The sequence below is a fragment of the Schistocerca americana genome, chromosome 3 (assembly GCF_021461395.2).
Source record: "Schistocerca americana isolate TAMUIC-IGC-003095 chromosome 3, iqSchAmer2.1, whole genome shotgun sequence".
In the NCBI taxonomy this organism is placed as follows: Eukaryota; Metazoa; Arthropoda; class Insecta; order Orthoptera; family Acrididae; genus Schistocerca; species Schistocerca americana.
The window spans coordinates 647,478,683-647,502,668 of NC_060121.1; the positions used below are offsets into that span (position 1 = coordinate 647,478,683).

A 23,986-nucleotide genomic window follows, 5' to 3' on the forward strand; every position below is an offset into this window, starting at 1 on the left:
TAGTGTGCTTTTTTTTATAGTTTTTTTGTCAAGTTTAATCGCTTCAAACATTGTTACTATATGTCATTATTGCAACTGCACCTAGCCCGGGGCTTTCCCTGCCCGTATGTTGCTGGGCCCAGTTCTGACAGAAACACTGTGCATGTGTCTTCTGTGCGACTGAGTGTTCAGGTGTTCTATTTTGAGTTTCCTCTCGAGTTTCCATTCGGTACGGTATACATGAAGGATCAATGAATGTTTCTTGTGTTGAACTATGCAAAAACAGAATTGTATGTGGAACATCGGTCTGAATTCATACAAAAATTTCCCAGTGTGCATGTTCCTAGCGATTTGACGATATGCAGATTAGTGAAGAAATTTCAAGAGATTGGATCTGTGGCACAGAAACAGAGGTCAAGATAACCTAGTGTTTTAACCAAATATTAATTAGACGAGATAGGGGAGGCCTTGGAAAGAAGTCCAAGAAAATCTCTGCACTATTTGGCACGCACTTCAGACTGGTGTGTCAAGAGCATCTGCTCACAGAGCTGTGCACGAAGTGAAACCGAAACTATACAAAATAACAGTAATGCATCAAGTGGGGAACTCCGATGATGTTGCTTGACGCTGTTATTGCAACTGGCTGTTACAGTCGTGTATGATGGGGAAGTTGATCCTGAGATGTCTCTTTCTTTGATGATTCATGGCTGCATTTGTCAGCATGTGTAAATTCTCAGAACAACCGACGTTGGAGCTCTGAAAATCCTCACAAATTACATTGACAATATCTGCAATATCTGAAAACAGAAGTGTGGTCTGCAATTAGTGCAAGGCAAATTATTGGACCAAACATTTTCCATGGAACAATACGTTCTGACACATATGTGAATAATATACTGCACACTTTTTTTCAAGATGCAACACCTAACAAAAAGATGTACAGTTATTTCAAGCAGGACAGTCCAAGTGACAATCACAGCAATATAAAGTGTTTTTGACGATAGGATAGCTGACTGCCTCCTGGTTTTCCGCATCTAAATCCTTGTGATTTTTATCTTTGGGGAGTGTTAAAAGATAGGGTGTATGCAACCAATCCCCACAAGCTCGAAGAGCTGGAAGACACGGTTCGGCTAGTCATTTCCCAGATTTTGACAGCTGAAGTTCGTTGCTTGTCTGTTAATATGTTCAGGAGATGTCAGGCTGCTCTTACCACTGAGGGAAACTATTTTGAGCACCTACCATAAATAAAGATAAGCTTAAGTTAATCAGATGCAACATTGTTTATGCTTAACTCAGGGGAAAGCACGTGCACAGCCAACAACCAGCAGATTAGGGTCCGAGAGTCAGGTGCGGCGAAGGCCTCTGGATGAAGTAGTGGCAGCCACCTCCAGATCTACCTAACATTTTAGAGATGGGTTCTGACAATCCATGTAAGTTAAAATACTCACTACACTCATTCTACCATTACCCATTATTGAAGGCAAGTCCTCATTTAAATCAATGGCTGCCCTTCCTGCAGCTTATAAAATTCAATCTGTCAAAATATGTTTCACTGAAAGCAGTAAGTTACAAGCATCACAAACAGGCAGGGCCTTGTGTTGAAGCAGGAAGCTATGAGAAATAGTATGGCCACTATGCAAGCATGTAAGAACATCTCTTCTTCCACGGCTGAATGGGGGTAACCTATAGCCTTGTGTGGATATGTTGCAGCTTATTGTAGCTCCTCACATAACCATGTATATTTCCTCTGGCAAGTCACTTTATGGCTCAACAATGTGATAATGGCATACAGGGTCTTGTCGGCACATTGCTCTGTGGTTGGCTCCTCATTGGTCTCCTTTGACACTCTATTAAAAATTTTATTTCCATGAATTCCCACGTGGTCAGGTACACTATGTGATCAAAAGTATCCAGACCCCCCCCCCCCCCCCCCCAAAAAAAAAAAAAAAAAATTACATTTTTCACATTAGGTGCATTGTGCTGCCAGGTACTCCATATCAGTGACCTCAGTAGTCATTAGACATTATGAGAGAGCAGAATGGGGCACTCCACGGAACTCTCTGACTTCGAACATGCTCAGGTGATTGGGTGTCACTTGTGTCATACATCTGTATGCGAGGCTTCCACACTCCTAAACACCCCTAGGTCCACTGTTTTTGATGTGATCATGAAGTGGAAATGTGAAGGGACACGTACAGCACGAAATACAGTCCGACCTCATCTGCTGACTGACAGAGACTGCTGACAGTTGAAGAGGGTCATAATGTGTAACAGGCAGACATCTACCCAATCCAGCACACAAGAATTCCAAACTGCATCAGGATACACTGCAAGTACTATGACAGTTAGGCAGGAGGTGAGAAAACTTAGATTTCATGGTTGAGCGGCTGCTCATAAGCCACACATCACACCAGTAAATGCCAAATGATACCTCGTTTGGTGTAAGAAGCATAAACATTGGACAATTGAACAGTGGAAAAACATTGTGTGGAGTGACGAATCATGGTACACAATGTGGTGATACGATGGCAGGGTGTGGGTATGGCGAATGCCCAGTTAACGTCATCTGCCAGCGTGTACAGTGCCAACAGTAAAATTCGGAAGTGGTAGCGTTATGGTGTGGTCATGTTTTTCATGGAGGGGTCTTGCACCCCTTGTTGTTTTGCGTGGCACTATCACAGCAAAGGCCTAAATTGATGTTTTAAGCACCGTCTTACTTCCCACTGTTAAAAAGCAATTTGGGGATGGCGATTGCACCTTCCAACATGATCGAGCACCTGTTCATAATGCATGGCCTGTGGCAGAGTGGTTATATGACAATGACATCCTTATAATGACCTGAATACTACAGAACACCTTTAGGACGTTTTGGAATGCCGACTTCATGCCAGACCTCACCGACTGACATCAATACCTCTCTTCAGTGCAGCACTTGGTGAAGAATGGGCTGCCATTCCCCAAGAAATCTTCCAGCACGTGACTGAACAATTGAATGTATACCTGCGGGAGTGGAAGCTGTCATCAAGGCTAAGGATGGGCAACACCACATTGAATTCCAGCGTTAGCAATGGAGGGTGCCATGAATTTGTAAGCCATTTTCAGCCAAATGTCCGGATACTTTTGATCACATAGTGTATCCACAAGAACACAACTAACTTACCTTGCTGCTGTAACTGGTAAACATCCTGGATTAGACAGCTTTATATATGAAGACAAGTGTTGAATGGATTGTACAGCACTTAAAGATTTCTACCATATGAAGACCTTCACACCTTTTGCAAGTTCCACCTGCTCCACTGTCTCCAAGAAATGACTGAACAGCCTAGATTACCACCCTACTTACACCCGGTAGAAGGTAACTTAAAAATCATTGTTTTCATTTTAAATCTCATAAAATTTTGTTCTAAATATGTGATTTGAAGTATGAGACTTCTTGTGCTCCAATAAATTTAAAAATATACAGGGTCTTTGTAATAATTGGTGAGGAGTTTACTGTAACCCTGAGATAGGACACTTATGCCAAGTACATCTTAGCCTATAAGCTACTGTTTTACACTAATCCCATATGACATTGCCATATTCCATATAGTTCTAATACATTAGAACCATGAAATTAAATGTCAGCACTTGCTTAGCTGAATACAAAAGAAACTGCCACCTAATCTCACTGACAAATTGGCCATAGTAGAACATGTTTTTGGAGATGTAAACCAAAGTTCAGTGAGACAAGCATTTTAGCAAAGACAACATATTATCATGCATGCAGGCATAGAGAGGCCATTGAGATTTACAAGCACCATAATAATTATAAGAGAAAAGAAGATGATGCCAAGATTTAAATAAGGCTGTTGACATTTTGCCAACAGAAATAAATTCTAGGGCCCACTAAGCCCTCGGTGCAGTTGCCACTTTAACTCTGAAGATGCCTTCTGCAGTTGGAGACAAAAGTAAGGAAATTGTTTTATACATCAACACCATGGCCTTTCAGCTGAGTTTTAACTGAAGTATACAATGAGTTGTTGGGGTTGGGTTGGGTTGTTTTGGGGAAGGAGACCAGACAGCGAGGTCATCGGTCTCATCGGATTAGGGAAGGACGGGGAAGGAAGTCGGCCGTGCCGTTTGAAAGGAACCATCCCGGCATTTGCCTGAAGCGATTTAGGGAAATCACGGAAAACCTAAATCAGGATAGCCGGACGCGGGATTGAGTCATCGTCTTCCCGAATACAATGAGTTGTTAACTTTGCTCCTTCCATTACTTGTTCTCCACTAAGGACTTTCCATTACCACAGTCTCGAATTTTGTGTTATAATCCATTAGCTAAGCATCATGTTTTTATTACAGTACACACCGTTGGATCGAACATTATTGGTCGTTTTCCTCAGAATTTCCCTTAGTGACCTCAAAGCAAACTGCATGAAAGACACAGGACCCCCTTCTTTTGCTACAGAAACAGTAGCAACAACATGATGTGTCATCATGCTGGGTAGCAGAGGTAACAATTACAACAGCATAAGATGGCTGCAAGGGGTGCAGTATAGAGATAAGCCATTCCTTTGCAACCTCCTGTCTAACCAAAAGTTTATACACCAATCGAAAGAAAAGTGGCTGAATTTGAGGACCAGCAAGTTGTGGTTGGTGAAAGCAACTATCTGACTGTGGCATATCTTCTTCCAGTCTTCAACCTGTTGCCATGTATGTGCACTGTTGCCTCACACATGGTTGTTTAAAACAGCCAGTAGACTGCACAATTTAAAGTGGTCTGGCATCAGGATTTCAGTATGTTTTAATGCAGTGTTATTTATTTTTCATCTATAAGATACTGTCCCACATTAAGACTGAGTGATTTATTTCTAACATGTTTAGTTGTGTTAGTTTCAGTGTTTTGTAGAGTGGTGGTCTCCAGTACTTTTGGTTAAGTTATCAGTCAGTCACAAATACCTGCTATAATATTTCAATTATTTCATTCTATTGTGCATTTTAGAACACAGCTGACATGAGAGTAGCTTATGTGTGCTATTTTCTTTTTCTCACAATTTACCCACAATTCTTACTTATTTCAGATATGTTCATAACATACATTCCATAACAGTTAACAACAGGTGCTCAAGACCAGTAAAGACCACACTGTGCTAAAAAATTAAAGATTTTATTTTTAAAATTAAGTGAAGTCTAACTTTCCAGCACAGAAGTCTAATTTCTATAATTTAATCTTGTAACACACTAAAGACATCATGCCATAAGTACAATGGCTTTCTGGGAGGGATGTCCATGCAGCTGGTCACACTTATTATCACTTCAGAAATATGGTGGGAAAAAAAGGTTCTATCACCAAATTGGAACAGATAACAGTTTGAAGTGCCCATTACCTGGTGACTGGTCTCAACAATCCATTATCTTATACTTCAAACCTCCTAGTTTCTTTTCTGCTAGTAAAGACTGGACTTATACTGACTTCATGAAACAAGTTTTCCCTTCATAATTAAACTACTCTTGTACTTTTTTCCACATAGTTTAAGCAAAGTACAAGTACAAGGTTTCCTATATGTAAATGAAATATTTGTTAATGAAACTATGAAATTCCTGGGCAACTTCCATTTTTAAATCTACGGTATAGATGCAAATGCTTTGCCTCTTTTTGCTGGACGATGGAAGCTCTTCTCCTGATAGCTAGTGTTTCTGCCAAACAACTATTTGTCTGTGTTGCTTTTCTGACATTTTGTATGTCTTTCCTGTTTTTATCTAGTAGTTGTTTTATTCTTGCACTTTTTTGTCTCATAAACGAAAGTCCTCCTCTAATAGCAGAGAAGTTCACATGCAGAAGTTTTATTCTGATTTCATTTAGGTGTAGTTTCATTCTTGCACACTTTTGTCTCATAAATTAAGTTCTTCAGTAATGCCACAGAAATAAATCCCAACCTTACGTTGTTTTTCTTGCATAATGCTAGGCACAAAGGTGATAAAATATGTTGCATAACATTACATTCGCTTTCAGTGATAAACGTGTGTGAAACAAAATCTCCACCATCTGAACACAAACTCTCTCAAGCATACATGGGAATTACTTTACATGTAGTTTCACCACACATTAGCAGAAAAACTTACATCAGAATTATCAAGTTTGTATACAAAAATGATTGATACAATCAAAGTAGTCATTCTGTCAATACTGTGCTTATTGTTGGAAATGCCATGTAAGCTGTTCTCAAGTGGCAATTTTGTGTGCGAGTGTGGGCATGCGCGTGTGTGCGTGGGAGAGGGAGAGGTGGGAGAGGGAGAGGTGGGGTGGGAGTGGGAGAGGTGGGAGTGGGAGGTGGCAGCACACTAGTACAGAACACAGAAGAGAATCCTGTCACAGTTACAGACAGACACAGAAATTTTAGTCAAGTTTTCTATTATTTTCATATGCAGTATTCTGCATTTCAATCAATGTATACCAAGAATAAATATAACCAATCTGTGTAGTTTACGGGGTTGGTTCTTTTCAAATTATAGAAAATTCAAATGGCAAAAATTTCTTGGCAAAAAATAACTAATTGTTTCATAAATAACATTACATAAAAAAGTGGTGGAGCAGATATACATGATTTTATAGCTAAGTATAATTTTATGTACTTATGAAAGTTAGCCCAAACAAAAAATTATTGGGCAACAGAGTGTTCCCAGCTTAAATATGTACAGTATTGACATTTGGCCTCATAACAAGTATTCGTGATACTTTCCTTTCAGCCACTTAAGATTCTTCACAAAAAAAGATTGTAAGGCATATTCAGTGAAAAATTTCATCGTTCTTCTAAAATCACAGTTTCTTGTGGATAAAGTTTTAGTTCTTGTAATGTATTTTTTGGATCCAATGCAGTAAGCTGGAAGGTAAAAAAATCATGTTTACAATTTACCAGCATAAAACTTCTGAAACATAATGACAGAAAGTATTAATAAAACTTACATCCCTTCGTGGCCAGCTGGATAATACTTTGTATTCATCTGGAGGGTAGCCTAGCACCACTAAATAATCGAGTAACACCTGAAAGACAGCCAAATAAAATCTTTAAGTATCATACACTGCTCATAAGTAAGTGGAAAAACAAAAATATCCTCATATTATTCCATTATCATCATAGACTCAATGCAATATGTTGAAGCCCCATTACAATTAATGTGTCCCCCCCCCCCCTTCAAACAGCAAATTGTATCTTCTCTGATACTGTCCTGTTTCTGATCAAAAATATCTCACCACATTAATAAAATTGTGGGGTGGTTTTTTGTTACGTTGTTGGTTCACAACGCAGCAAAATGCACGTTCCAGCACAGTAAGATCAACAGTGTGTATAGTAAAAGATCAAGCCCATGTAACAAACTAGACAATGCAGAAAATAAATATAAATTAGTTCCACATGTTTCAGCAGACAACTCCAAAAACAGAAATAAATAAATAAATATCTGAGATTAAAAATAACCAATGAAAATTCAAATACTGGATCCCTTAGAATATTTTGTAACAGTCATAGTTTGTGTATTGCTGACAAATAGAAATCATTCTACCATGCAGTAGTTGAAGAATTCATCAATAGCCTGTAAATAGTGGAAGTTTAATTTTAAATCTTGTACATAATCTGACTGTTCTTAACTGAGGATCACTAAAATGAATAATTTACTTTAATTTTTGACAATACTTGGTTGTAATAGTCAAGAAACTAGCAAATGTCTGAATGATGGATTTAATGAAAGCAGATGTAAGTATTAAACCTGTAAATATTAGAAGTTTAATTATGTACATAATTTTACTGTTTACTGACTGAAGATCATTAAAATTAATGAAACTCAAGTTTTTCTCATTACATTTTTGTAATGTGTTTATCTGACATGTTCCACACCCAGGAGGATTCCTTCTTTTATGGGTCTATGGAATGAATAATTAATCTAATCTAATCATAGCTTAAAGCTTCGTCCAAGCATAAAAGAACATACTGAGAGCATTATTGGATTCAAATTTGAACACTTTTAGAACGTGTTCCAGTCATATTGATTACTAAATCATCATTATTGTGGATGTCAATTATGCATAATCAGAAATAAAAATTGATCAAAACAAAAATAAAAATGATTAATGTAATATGATTGATACTAGGCTGACTAACATGACAAGAAAGGTGTTAAACTTAGAAGAAAGAAAAAAAATCAAGGTAACTGAGTGGGAGGAAAATAATAGGAAAAAAAGTGCTAAATAAGTTGATATTTGAAGAAAGATAAATAAAATGACGGTGAGGATAAGAAGCTTCTACAGAAGAGAAAATATGAAAGGTAAATCAAGAGAAAGTCAGAGCTATAGGTGGTCAAAGAAGGCACCAGCCAGCACAAACATAAAACCAGGGGCAGTGTTTACTGGAGGAGGAAAATAGAGTTAGTTTTATGTGGTTGTGGAGGATAAGAGTGAAATGGGAAAGGAATGGGATAAAAACAGTGTTGACAGAATAATGAGGCGGATAAAAAGAGCTGAAGATATGGAAGAGAAAAATTATGCTTATTTGTATGCAATAAGGAGATTAGCTAGGTTGAATTAATGTAGTCAATGAGGGAAAAAGTGTTTTATAGAAAATTCCACCTTTAATGTTCTGGGGCACTAAGTAGTTACAGTGGAAGAAGCATCATCAGTGGTCCTTCCATTACATTCTCCAGCATGGCTCCTCAGTGTACTACATAGCAAATAACACACCAGACTATGATTTGAGAAACTCTGGCACTTGCTATACACAACACACTTTGTCATCTTATATAAAAATTGTTTGTGAACACTGTTCAATGTGTTAACATGCTTTGTTGAGTCATTTTCAAGTTTAGATCATGCATCCTTTGTCACTTGAAGCTGGAGAAGGTTGCATTTGGTGTGCACCACAGTGATGGCATTCAAACATATGCTATCATAAGATGTAAGACACTGAAGGTCTGCCTCATAATGGTTGCCTACAGTCATCAATAGCAGCTGATGACATAACTACATATGGTTCACAGATATCTCAAGGAGAAAGAAACGTTGCTGCAAATTATCTTATTTGAGGTAACTGGGAAGGCAGTGTTGGCCCAGACAGTACATAACCATCTGCATAGGATTAATATGGCCCCTTGGTGTCCACTATGCACAGCAGTACAAACCTTTCAACACTCACCTGTGCAAAAGTGGTGGGGAAAGTGAACATTTGGAAAGATACCTGGATCAATGGCATTGAATTCTCTTCACTAACAAATGCAGGCTTTATCTGAAGCTTGATGATTGCGTAGAAGACAACTGTTGTAGAAAAGTGTGGAAGAAAACAGGTCCAGCGAATTTCTCGGCAGGCTGACCCATGGTTTCAGCTGGAAGAAGGGTTTGTCATGTCTTGGGCTGGATGTCTGAAACATCTGTTCATTATTGATGATAATCTGAGAGCTATACAGTGTCAAGAAAGAATCCTTCAACTTATTGTGCAGCCCTACAGCCAATATTTTGGTGATGGGTTTATCTTTCAAGACAATGACACACAAGCATGCCACAGCACCATAAGAACAGCTTCCTCCATGATGCAGAAGTCAACCAAATGGTATGGCACTAGGTATCTGTTGATATGAACTCAATTGAGCATGTTTAGAATCAGTTAAAACATGGAGTGCATCGTAACAGGAAGAACCTTCCTCACATTCTGGATGACATAGCAGGAAAATCTTCCTCACATCCTGGACAACATGATGTGGGCTGCCATTGAAAAGTGGGACAGGATAGTGGTGTATCATATTACCCACTTTGTTGACAACATGCTAAGGTGGATCCAGCATGTAGTAGCACATAGGATGAAAACACCGTACTGAATGTACACAGCCTCGGATGTGCTCTTTTGAACAGACTGCATTCATTTTGATAATTGTTTTGTACCTACTTCACAATGAATTTATCTTTTTACTTTCGAGGCTCATTCTTTCATTCTGTGTTCCCCTTGAATCTAAGCTAACACATGTTCACATATAAAAATATGGTGAATTTTTGAGTTCTTTATCTTAAAGTGGAAAGACATTATGGCAACTGCTGCTCCTCCTAGTGTTTTCTGTTCTATTCAGAAGTATTCCTAAGAGTATGGTGTTTGACATTTCATTTTAATCTTAGCTGTCATACATTACAATTAATTCTGACAGAATAAACTATTTTTGACTAAGATTTTATATTTTACAAGGCAGACATATTTCTGCATTAAAATTAACAGCAATAGATGATGCGACATACTTAATTTTTACTACAATAACTGTGATACACAAACAAAATTTATGGCAAAGAGGAAAAGGAGGAAAGGAAGAAAGGCAGACAGAGAAAAAGAAAGAAAATGGAAAAAAGAACAAAAGGTAAAAGGAGACAGTGAATTAAAATGTTTAAAACTTTTGGTAACAATTTTTAGATTGCTGATTGTGATGTACATGGACCAAGTGAGGAGTAATTCTATCATGCTGCACTGAAGAAAATCTTGATGAAAGAATACCGAGATGTACTTGCTTCTTAAATTTCCTTTTACTATTCCTCCTCCTGTTCTGCAATTCTTTTCCTTGTTTTTGCCTTTCTTCTCTAGTCCTACAAAATTACATTACAGACATGCAGCATCTTTCATAGAGCAACAAGAAACAGTGACAGATGCAGAAAAGCTCATACATATTGATGTGGAGAGAGGTGGTGTACATGTTTTGTGAACATCACAGGAAACTGGTGAAGTGGAATAGGCAAGAATGAAAATGTTATTTCATTTGATAAAAAGAAGACTCGTGTGGCAGTGAAAGGGAAGCTGTAAATAATAAAAAATGTTTGACTCGGTACTTGTGAACAGTTAACAAAAGACAATGCACACACAACAAATGGATAAATATTTAATGCATGAGTAACAGACTGTAAGAATGTGTAATCATGAGGGGAGAGTGGAATACAGTGGAAGTGCCTATAAACTTCCTGCAGTAGGGACATGTTATTGCCAATCGGCAAGAAATCAGTTCATATTCACAGTAACTATATTTAATATAAGACACAAATACAAAGTTAGATATTTGTTCACTGCATACAATGAAACCACAGTACAACTTGATGCAGCTGAATAATTCAGTGTATAGTCAGTCGTATTTAAAATTTTTGAAGGTGGGAAAAGGATTACATGATTAGAAATGTTAACTACGAGGTCTGTTCAAAAGATTCTGGAACTTTGTCCACAAAATTTTTACGTTTTACTTATTGTACATGGTCTCCTTCAAAATATTCTCCTCCACAATTGATATGCCGTTTCCACTTGCGGAAGCATTCTTGATACACCTCTTGCTGGATCGCATAAAGCGCCATCTGCGAATTTTCTTTTATACTGTCTATCATTGCAAATATTTGTCTTTATAAAGGGGTTTTCAACACTGGAAATAAAAAAACTCCGCTGGGATCAGGTCTGGAGAGTACAAGGGATGAGGCAGCACATTGATTTTGTTTGTTGTGCAATAGTCACACACCAACAGGGATGAATGTGTGGATGCATTATCATGATGCAAGACCCATGAATTGTCTCACAACATTTCAGGCAATTTCCTTCTCACGTTTTTCTCACAGATGTCCCAATACATCCCAATAGCACCATCGATTTACAGTTTATCCTTGTGGCACGAATTCATGATGACCTAATCGTTCAAAGTCACAGAAAACTATAAACACGGCTTTGACATTTGACCCGACCTGACGAGCTTTTTCTGGTCTTGTAGAACCTTTCCAGACCCGTTGTGAAGATAGAACCTTGGTCTCGTCATAACCATAATAACCATAGACCCAGCCTCATCATCATTTATGATTCTCTTAAGGAACATCTCGTTGTCATTTGCGCGATCCAAAGCTCTTCACAGATTGTGAGGCAGAGGTCTTCTTGACTTGACTCATGAGCCATGGGACGAACTTGGCAGTAACACAATGCATTCCAAGATGCTGTGACAGGATTTCACGACAAGATCCAACTGAAATGTCACATTCTTCTGCAATCTCTTGGACAGTCAGTCTTTGATTGGCAAGCACAGTTTTGTTGACATTCCTGATGTGAGCGTCGTCGGTAGACGTCGAAGGGCATCCGAAACAAAGGGCATTTTTAACTTCCATCTGGCTATTTTTAAACCATGTGAACCATTCATAACACCAAGTCTGGCTTAAGCACTCATCACTGTAGGCTTCCTGAATCATTTGCTGTGCCTCAGTAAAGGTTTTCTTGAATTTCACCAAAATTTAAAGCTGATACGTTGCTCCTCTAACTTCCCCGTCTCAAAATTCGCAAACTGTGTGACACAATGTTCTACTCAACAATAACTAACAGAGATACAACAACGAAACTTCAGACAGTTACACATTAGACACACAGGGATGCCAACAGCATTTCGCTCCAACACACAAGTGGCGTGAAATTACAAATGTTCCAGAGTTTTTTGAACACACCTTACACTTGAAAGTTGTTTCTGGGTGTAACCTTGTAAATCAATGGGATTGGAAGCTGAAAATTATAAAACAACATGATATGCTTCATAATACTTACCTTTAAAGGTGCTCGTGCCCGAAATCGACGAACAGCAGTTTCTCCTTTAGGCAATCTGAATCTTATTTTTGTTATATCTTCCCCAGAATCTTCCTCTGGTTCCTCCGGCAGCTGAGATTCTATTTCAAGACGGTAGGCCTGTATCAACAACACGTTCACATGCATTAGCAAAGTAAGTACACTGAAGCCCACTAGGGCACAAGTACTCATATAAATAATTATTATTATTTTTTTTTTTCTCACAGGTTACAAAGAAAGAAGGTAAAGCCATCATCTCCTCTAAGGTTGTCTGAATACCACAGTGTATTACTAGGCACAGTCCTGTATGAGGAGGTCTACTGTTGCCTTCCTCAGACCTTTGAATTGACTTTCCCAGCCAGTTATAAGGGGGCCTAGAGTTTACCGTGGACTCTGGATCACAGAGCTAACTCTGCATTTTCCATAGAAACAAACATTGTCAGAGGTGAAAGAAGTGACAAGTGACAGATAAAAATCCCAGGACTAATAGGGTATCTATAGACTGATACTTTACCACTGAGTTTAAGAGCTTAAAAAATATATCTTTGATCATCAGTGGATAACAGTGTTGTTGGAATGAGCGTGAGATAAAATTTTTTGTAGACACAGTCTTCTAATACATGCCTTGAGGAAGTTATACTTGGCACAGCAGATTCCAATTCAAATTACTAGCACTTGTAAGGGGAATACTTTTCTCAGACATTGGAAATGCATAATTCTGGTTAAGATGTGCTAATATGATCAAAACAATTTGCTTATACACAAACTGATCAGCATATTTTAGTATATGGAAACTAACCTTACATCATTTGATGATATAACTTTTGCTCGACTCTTCCCACACTGCTGGCACTTCACAATTTAAGCACACTGATACTGTTGCACATGCAGATCCACCTGTACAGAGTGGGGGTGGGGGAAGGCATCTCAACAAGCAATTTCATCCTTAGAATATTGTAGTCTTAAATCCATACACAGACTACAATATTCCCCAATTAAAAATTATATATACATTAACTGCTCTCAATTTTTTTTGTTTAATATTGCTTTGTGCAAACCTCCCTGCTTTTTCATTTTGTTTTAAGAAGAATTTTGAGACCTATTTTGTTGAAACAGAACATGGGGAACCCATGTCACATTAGCCAAAAAGTTGTCATTTCACTACAATTTAAGAAGTTATTTTTGTAGTCTGTGAAGTTAAGCAACAGATCAGTGACATAAATTAGCATCTAATTGACATGTTTTGCCAGTCTTGTTTTACAATATATGGAAAGTGAAACTGACCCTCAGTGAGAACAGCTAATTTAGTCACACACGGATGTGTAATATTTTGGGGAAAGGCTAGGATTCCTGCAACAGCTCTACCTCATTGTACAAAGAAACTTACAGACCTGGATTCAAAGCGGCACAATCTGCAAAGAAGTGCTGACAGAAAGACACTCACTCACAAAGAATGAGAGCTTAAGTGTTCTGCATATCTAAATAATGTCTTCAATGTTGCACTTGCCACTGCAATGGATATGATAAAAACAGAGGAGGATAAACTCTCTTTATTACATCAGAGAGAGTCCAGCTGTAGCTTATGGAAATCAGGAACAATTAATTGGCGTGCTTGCACTATTGAATTCTATTGGGAAAGAACGATCAGGGACAGTTTGGAAATGCCATAAAAGTTTGCAGACTGGTTGAGATAGTTCAAACTGTTCTGAAACCACCACATCCAACACTGTGGTGCTGCTGCATTGCTGGAATAGTTAGCAGGAAAGAGAGCTGTTGTTGTTCTCTTGGTGTCATCACACGAACCAGCTATTGTTATGTAGTGTGTTAGAAAATGAGTTACTCCTAGTGTCAGTTAGCTTTGAAGTAAATTTTTTTGAAAAACTCAGAAAAAAGTGGAATGGCATGGAAAAAGCAAATTGTGAATGATATCGAAACTGACAAGGCACTTACCTTCTTGTGAAAAGTACTAAAAGAAGAAAACTTGAGAATCATTACTGTAAACTCAATAAATTGTGCATCATGTTTCTGGGGACAACTGTGGACTTCAATATACAAGACCACCTGGAGCTTTGTACTATGCATGTAGATGGCCAAAGGAATATTTTCATTGAAGATGTTCCTTTTTCGCTCTCAACTAACCCTGAGTGCTACTGGAATGGGTGGCCTCAGGAAACACTTGTTTTGTTTGTGATAAAATTATACACAAAATGTTTGTTTCTGAGTTCATCAGCAATCAGCGCATCTTACAATGACATTTGCTTTTTAAAACAGTTGAACCAGTATGAAAAAGCAAATGGTTGGGTTTCTTTGAGTACTCTAAACAGGTTGTCAGCACTTATGATATTTAAGAGAAGAGATTCGTGTTATCACTATTTGATGACTAGGTTAACAACAAGAATAAACCTTGTATAGAAAACTGCTGTGGGAAACTTTGAGGACTGAAAGTAGGTACACAGTGCCACATGTTGCAGTTATGAAACTTTGAATTAAATTCTCTTTCTGACCAAATGTAATTTTATAAATTTAATTTTAGAACTTTTGCACAAGCTATTCACATGTTTTAAAAATATTTACTAACTTGTGTTTTTTCTCTCTCTATTATATGGGGCAATGAAAAAGTTTCCATTTACGGGCATTGCTGCAGTGTATATGCAACGTAGCACGATTCTGATGTGGGTAAATAATTACTGACATGTAGGCAAGAGGTCAGTGTCACATTTGCTTCTTTCTGATGTTTGTGTGGTAAAAGCATAAACACGAACTATGGCACTGTTATTACCACATGCATCCAAGCACTATTAACTTTCTATTATTCCTTTCTTGGCTGCTGAAGAACAAACACTGGTAGACATCCATCGGAGAATGGAGAATGTGTATGGGGCAGCTTGTGTGTTGAGAACCACCACTGTGGAGTTCTGTGCTCCTGCTTCATGACAACACACATCACCATATTAAAAATTTCACAACACAGAAGCTATTCCAACTAAAGGGAGAGACACACGAGCACCCACCCCGTAGTTCTGATCCGTCCCTGTTTTATCAAATGGATACCTTAAACCTGGTGTATCTGTGGGATGGCTTTTTGATCACCTCTTATATTTCGGATGAGGAAACTGACGAGTTTGGACATGTTGAAGTAATTAAGCATAGATTTAGATTTCTTAAATGAAGGTCGTACTTCTTGGGATTCAAAGAGTTCCTGTTTCATGTCCAAAGAGACTATGAAAACTCTTAAGGTGACAGAGGAGTGAAGTTAATGTACAATTTCAATGGAGTACTAGTGGCTGATTAAGAACAAACAGAACTCATTTTGTAAGATGTGTGAGATCACTGAAGCATCCTGATTTTTCTTTTAAAAAGGAGAGAGAGAAGAAGAAGAAATTGAAAAGAAAACTGTGCTAAAACTAGTAGCGATTCATCCTGCATTCAGACATTCAGTATGTTCTGCTGCATAGTAATACTTAAATTTCTACAATTTAAATACATTTAATCATCTTTGCCAAACATATATAGGTTGGTTTCAATGGTTTATGCCAATAGAAAAATACCACACCTTTTTCAGTGTTTAAGTTTTATTTAGGCATTCAAGTCTGTTGCAGCAAGGGTTAGTATTAACTAATTATAATGAAATTTGTTACATTATAAAAACATTCCAAAAAATGGGGGAGTGAGGACCTGTGTGTGCTCAAATCCCTTGATATTTTTATGTAACCCCAATATAAGGACCATCCTCTCACTCATACACTTGCACACAATTTGTCTCTCCTAAGAATCATCGGGCACATTTTCTTTGGTGTTCAGCAAAATGCAGTTTCGTTTGTGCAGTGTGTAGCTGGAGTCTCCCCAATCAAAAACTGCTTATCACGTCTTCCATGTGACAGCCAGTGTTGACAAAGTGTCAGTTTGTTTTCCATTATCAGCAAAACGAATTTTTTTTTTTTTTTTACAGTGAATTTTACGTGCTCATTCGATAGAGCAATCACAAATTAATCTGGTGCGACATTTTTTATTGATATGCATTAACACACAGTTAAACACAAAGAATAACCAGTATTCCAGTAGCAACTGATGAGGAGAGGTCCTATGTGGTGGGATTAACTTTTTGGAATAGTCTATGTGGTGATTTAGGTTAATGTTCCAGATACACACCTTGCAGGCATTCACTTTGGTGGACCCTCCTTTGTGAGTAACCACCAGGCAAAAAATCAATATTTTGCATGATGCTCTACAACTTTAAAAGAGGAATGTTGCATACATTGATTGTGTAGTGCAACTGAGGAGACTGGAAACCACAACCTTCTGCATGTGAGAACCCTACCTTAACCATTATGCTATGCAACCAGCCTAAATAACATTCTTTTATTAAAGTTGAAGAGCATCATGTGAAATACATAATTTTTCTTTCATCGATTACTCATAAATGAGGGTCCACCAAGGCGAACGGTTGCAGGATGTGTTACCAGGGATCTTAACCTACATCAGTGTGTAGATGGTTTAAGAAAGTAAATCCCATCATCACTGGGGATATCTCTTTGTCAGTCGCTATTGGAGTACTGGTTACTAATAGGGACTGCTACACCAAATAGGCATGTAAAATTCCACTTTAAAAAAAAAATTCTGTTCATAACAGGAAACAAACTGACACTTTCCATCTGCACTGGGCATTACACGGAAGATGTGATGAGCAGCATTTGTCTGAGCTGAATACAACTACATATTGCAAAAACGAAACTGCAACTATCAAAACAAATATGCCTACAATTAACATAAGATCCTTTGCAGTTGTAATAAAATGCTTATTTTGACCAACATGTCTTGTCAGTCAAATTCTTCAGTGTATGGGACCGCATTGTCAATACATAAATTCTCCAATGCTATGGCCAATGTTGCAAATGGCTTTCCTTTGTGTGTTGTGCCAACTGCTAAATGGGAAAAACTTAAGTTCTTATATACCAGGGGAAAAAACTGTGTTCATGTTCTGATAGGATACTGAGTATGAGAAGGGGTGCTAGACATCCTTCATTGGTGTTTGCGTTATTTCCTGTCAATGGTGGAAATAAGCTAGTACTCTGTATACTTAAGGCAGGTGCGGTCTCCCGTGCATCTGGGTGGGTTGTTCCGTGAAACCTGTCACCCCTTTGTGCTGTTACTGTTGGCAGCCAAGATGCTGGAAGTCTCTACCCACCCCTCTATTCATGTTGGCATGTCACCTCTCTAATCTTCGTCCTCAATGTAAGTGGCTGCTCCGCCAGTACACTGTCTTCTTGAAATATTATCAGTTTCCTGCACTCATCCTGATATTCTGCCACCACTAACTTTATGTACTGTGATATAAAAGATGATTATATAAAGTCCAGGGTGGAATATAAATAAGGAGGGGAGTGAAGATAACAACACACATTACAGCTGAGGAGCTGAGTGGTTGATATGCACATAAACAAGTCTGAAAAATTGCTAAGCTTTAGGATGATGATCTCATTCAGAGAATAACCAGTATACAATACACTCAGATAACCTGTATGGCTACACTGCCCCACCCGACTACACTGTACTATCCCAATCAAGCTACAACTCTGGAGGAATGATGTCAGCTGGAACAACATAGCTGTTCAGGTCGATGTGTATGTATTCTGTAGTAGTTAGCTCTGAAGGACGACGTTGTCCAAAAACTTAGCAATGTTTTCAGCTTTTGTTTAGCTGTAAACCACTTAATGCCTGGGCTATAAAGTGAATTATTACTTTTACTCCTTCCATTATTTAAAACTATTTGACTCTGGTTTGTCATGAGCCCTTACAGGTTTGCTACAATAATTGTCAGTTGCTTCAGTTAAAATCCCAACATAGCCCAGTCCATGAAGAACAGAAGAGGTTGACTGGGGCAAAAATTTGAGCAGTCACAAAATTTTGTACAGTGGTAGGACGGAATGCAATGACCAACATACTAAAAATCCTGACCAGTGAGGTGTCAGTGTTAAAGAGCACTTTTTATGTTTTTCTTAAGTAGCTGAAAAATGTTTCCCTTTACCAAATTAAATTACATCAAAATTTCCTACAAAATAGTTCCTATTCATTTTTCTTTCTCTAGGGCTAATAGTTCCCATGTTTCAGAGACTGGAAAAATTCCAGATTATTAAAAATAGTGTTTCAATGGTAGAAAATTGATGCTTATGGTTAAATGAAGTGAGTTGAAAACAAATATTAAAATAAACATAAAAATAATATATTAAGTGTACCATGTCTAGGTGTTCTGGGCAGTGTAACAGGATGGATGGGGGATGGGGACAGTGGGTAGGTCACTGGATTGTGGTCATGCAGTTCCTTCCTATATACGTCTATAAACAGAAGAGCGAATGCGTGATACCCACCTCTCTCTACCCCATTACATCACAAGAAGTAACAGCAGAATGTTTCACAAAATTATACTGACTCTTCCATAATGTGCCCTATGAATCACCGGTGACACAGTGTGCAGATACTCCTAGGGGATGTTTATTTTCCACAAAATGTGTCAACACTAAATGGAATGTATGTGAGAGTTACGTATAAAATTAATGCAAGAAACTCTTGTGGACGAATTCTATGTAAATCTCTGCACACTGTTCTACACTGTTAGAGGAAAAATTGATTCATAATCATCCTGTAAGGCAACTGAATTGTTCTTCCGAGAAAGGAGACTTCCCCCGTCGTGAGTGCCGATTGTTTTTAAGTTTACAGACTACACCTCCCCAGCATTTCCAATCTAGTTCTCTTACATTAGTAAACAAATATGAAAAGTGTTCAAAAGAAAAGATGCGAAACAAAAAAAAGTGATCACCAGAGACCTGAGGACAACTATCCCACGGTTTCACAATCTGAAGGTTCCTTGTTCCCAGAATTCCTGTGGATGTGACTGAAACCAGTCCTCCATTGTGTCCTTCAGTTCATCGTCCATGCTGAAGCAAGTCCCTTTCCCTTTGAGGTCCCCCACCTTTTAGTGGGCCAAACCCAAGAAGTCGCAGCGTGCCTTGTCCGGGATATAGGGACAATGCATTCTCCCACTTGACCTTGGCCATTACACTTTGTGTGTGACCTTGGAGTCCGCCTCCGTAGTGCAGCAGTAGCGTTACCGGCTACCACGCAAGGGGGTCCGGGTTCGATTCCTGGCAGGGGACTGGGTGTGGTGTGTGCTTCATCATCATTGACACACACGTCACTGAAGTGGCATCAACTAAAAAGATTTGCAATATGGCGGCTGAACCCTGAAGAGTCTACCCCAACCAACATATGCCATATGATCATTTCATTTTCATTTGTGACCTTGGAGATGTGCATTATTATGTAACAGAATCACTACTTCTGAGAGCAATCCAGGTCATTTGCTCCTTATGAACTTGTGTAGGCTGTGGAGTGTCTGACAGTAGATGTCTTTAATGGATTTTCTATGCTTGAGGAATTCAATTAGTGTAAGCCCTTGGACGTCGAAAAAGGCAGTGTGCGTCACCTTGCCTGCTGAGGGCATAGATTTGAATTCTGTGGGGAGGTGATAACACAGAATGCTTCCATTGCCTAGATGTCACACTATATTATACCTAAGCAGCATATGCAAACTTCAATTGGTTTGGTTGGTACAACATTTCATACAGTTCCATTTGAAAACTCCTTATAACTTCACTGAGCTAATGTTTATATAGTGAAGTTCTTTTCAGTTCATTAAGTGAGTATTTATTTGCAGTTGTTGGAAGTGAGCTATGTCAAATACTTTCCCATAAATAGTGGCTGAGAAGTCTTTAGCTTGTATGTCTCATGTTGCCAGTGACCTATGTAGCATTGGTGGGAAAGGGACTGGACTGGTAAATGTGGCATCTTGTTACTGTCCATCATTGACAGTGTACAGTAAAGCCATGTGATAGTGATGTAGTCACTTGGTGTTGAATAATAATTGCCAAGAAAGTTACTGCACTTCTCTCACCATTAATTGTGTTATTAAGAGACTGCATAGATTTATTCCATTCAGGAATTTATGGCACTTGAGTGTGCTCCTCTGAGTGGAGTCACATACCACACACGCACACTATGTCTTCCTAGGTGGGTATGAATGTGAGAGATGGAAAGGGCTTAGGATTTTTTCAACAATAGTAGTCCGCTGCAATGAATTGCTTAACTGTTGTTGCAGAGAGAGACTATTTAAGCCTCTGAGCCACTTCAGATGGTGGCAGAGCTGAGACTGAGGTGATGCACTTGATGCCTCTCTTGTGAAAAATATTCCAGCAACTGACAGTGGAGACAAGGACATCTAAATCCACTATATAAACATGAACTCAGTGAACTGGACAGTAAGTACTGGAGACACATAGTCTGTATGTAAACTGAAAAGCAAGCAGCACTCGTGAAGTGGGCAGTCACCTTTTCCAGAAGAATGCTACAGCTGTAATAGAGGATGACTAACAATCAATTATATCTCTTGCAATGTAGAGAAGTGCACAGATTTTCACACAGATTCTGACTATACATGTTTCTTGTATTCTATGTAGTGTTAGTGTACTATGGAACTCCCCCCCCCCCCCCCCCCCCCCCCCCAGGCATATCTGTCCACTTCATTGTCGGTGATTCATAAAGTAAGCTACTCAGGGGTCATTAAAGCTTAGTGAAACATCCCGTCGTTGCTTTTTTGTGACATAGTGAGCAGGGACTCTTCAGTTTACATACCTATGTAGGAGGGAACTATATGACCCAAATCCAGTGACCTTTCTTCCCCAATTCCTTCACCCTGTTATAACCCCAGAACACAATTTATCCCTTAATATGGGTGTATTGCACCTAGATGTGGTACACACACTTGCTAATTGTTTTCATCTCACCTCATTTAACAATAATTTTACATTACTTAAACAATATTTTTAATAATCTACAATTTTTCCAATCCCTGAAACGTGAAAGCTATTACTCCTAGAGAAAAAATGAATGGGGCCTTTTTTTGTTGGAAATTGAGTGTAGTTTAACTTTGTACTGGGAAACATTTTTGCTAGAAGTTAAAATTTGAGTTAAAAACAAACACACACACACACACACACACACACACACACACACACTAAAAATGGTGACCTGCAAACGCACCCAAGCCCCATGCTCACAACCCACTGGCCACAAGTTTTAGTATGTTGGTCACTGCACTCTGCCCTATCCTGTGCAAAAATGTGGCGACACGAATTTTGCTCTGTTGTCTGGACTACCAGGGAATGTGTGTGGCCAGTGCAAACAGAACATACTTCACAATTCTTCGCTGTGGCACATTAGAAATGGCAGACAGTTTTTGGGAGCCTCAATTGGAGAATATCTGTTACAAGGCATTAAGTGTAAACTAACAAGTAATTGTGTGACCCTATAGAAAAAAAAAAAAAAATGTTCACCAACATGAAAGATACCACTGTACCCTATAAACAAGAGAAATGTCACAGACGAAACTCTTGTGTACTAAAATTTTTTCAGTCTCAGTCAAAATTTTGTCCAAATGTGGATACCTAAAGCCACAACAGGATTGTTAAATATTCCATGATGCCAGAAAGACTTTATGATAAGAGGCTGAAACAGCTGATGTAAAATTAAAAGAAGTTCTCAAGAGCTAGAACAGTGCACAGAAGACAGAGTGATGAAGTAGTTTCAGTACATAGTATGGGTGTCATTTGAATTATTTTGTCCTGTACAATTTTTCCAATAGTAATTAGGACACTTACTTCTCGAATAAGTTCTATCTCTTGCCGTAATATCTGTTTTCTCTCTTTCTCTTTCGACTCCATTAATTCCTGGCGGCGTTTTGCTTCTTCTTTTGCTCTGTTATAGATAAAAACAAGAAATTACAAGCTGACTTTCATTATATCAGTCATGTTTTGCTGCAGCTGTTAGCAATACTATAATTTCTATCAAATTTTTCATACACCGTTAATGAATAAATATATTTCATATACTTTTACTTCTCCAATCTTAAATTTTCATCAGTAAATAAACAGGAAGACTCACACTGAATAATATTTATTAACACATTAATTTATCCCAAACACTGCAATAATATTACACTGACTGAGCCCTTAAAACTAGCCAACAACAATTCCAGGGTATTTAGTGGGTGCAGATCCATTGAACTTTGTATGTATTTGTTCTAGGTGCTTGACAGTAAATTAAACTTTCCTGTTATTAATGGTAGTGCTTAAATAATGTGTAAGTTGTGCAACAAAGTTATATTTCAGAATGTCATCATTTCTGAAGTAGGGATTGCAGACTTTTTGTTCATACACAGTATCATTCACAGAAGTAACATAAGCATTTGCTGAGAATTTCTGGCAGGTATTTCTAAAACTGCAGAATTCATAACTTAAGTTAGAAAATGGAGTTCTATATGGTCTGTGTTAAATGTAAAGTTCAAAAGGCTACCAACCAAGAGAACTCCAGAAGTTGTTGCTGAAATCTTAAGAGTGGAATTCAATATACCAAATAAATTAGTTGTAGATATAAAATGTGGTGAAAGATATACCATTTATGAAATAAGACATTATCACCTAACACCTAAACAATACTGAAGCATTTACACAACAGATTATGTTTAAAACTTCACAACTAAGCCAAAATTTTTCTTTTACAAGAGACATTGTGCAATTTCATTTGTGAATTAAAATCAGTTCACTAAAAGTGGGATATGTACCCACAGGTAAGCCAAAAAAAGTATGAGAAACTATTTTACAATATAATAATCTGGGTATTGTGTGCTGTTTGGTAACTGTATCCCGAAAATTCTTTTTTTTATGTGACGGTTTTATCAAGTATAATAATGATGATGATGCAAAATCTCACACACTGAAACTGACAACTATTTTACATCAAATATACCTCCAATAGAGGACAAATTTATTTATGCAAGAACCACTCACATATTTTCTACAATAAAAAAGTTACATCTGAAATCATTATCTACTTCTTTCTCAATGAAATAACAAAATACAAAATGGAGAGAAACAACTTGAAAATAAGGTAAGTTGTGGAGTTGACGGGATGTCAAATCAAGCAAAACTTTCCAGATAGGTTGAATAGGCAAAGTTGTACAGAAATGACCATAAAATTACAGCCAACTGGCAATAAATGTGCCCAAGTTTGTCTAATACATAAATGTGTTTAGCTGAAACAGAGAGGTATTCATACAATTTTTATCTGTGACAATTCATCGAGGATAATGATGATGCAAAATCAAAATAAGTATGAGAAACTACTTTACAACATAAAAATCTGTGTACTGTGTGCTGTTTGGTAACTGTATCCTGAAAACTCTTTTTTATGTGACTGTTTTACGTTACTTTGAAATGTAGCAAATACGTTGTGACTTAGAAATAACCAGAACAGGAAAATGTGAATGGGAAAACCTGCAAAATAAATACAACATGGCATCCTTGAAATGGAAAGTGATCTAACAATGA

The 23,986-nt window shown here is 38.0% G+C and overlaps 1 protein-coding gene across 1 annotated transcript in view; it reads right to left on the minus strand.

Moving 5' to 3' along the window:
- Positions 1 to 5,111: 5,111 nt before the first annotated feature.
- The window catches only part of LOC124605519 (FAS-associated factor 1), a 152,363-nt gene continuing 133,488 nt past the window's right edge, over positions 5,112 to 23,986 (minus strand). The window contains exons 11-14 of the mRNA XM_047137262.1: positions 22,259 to 22,355; positions 12,531 to 12,668; positions 6,923 to 7,000; positions 5,112 to 6,839 (exon numbers count right to left, since the gene is read on the minus strand). Of these exons, the coding sequence (XP_046993218.1) occupies positions 6,759 to 6,839; positions 6,923 to 7,000; positions 12,531 to 12,668; positions 22,259 to 22,355 (394 nt within the window). The 3' untranslated portion in view covers positions 5,112 to 6,758. The remainder of the gene's footprint in view (positions 6,840 to 6,922; positions 7,001 to 12,530; positions 12,669 to 22,258; positions 22,356 to 23,986) is intronic.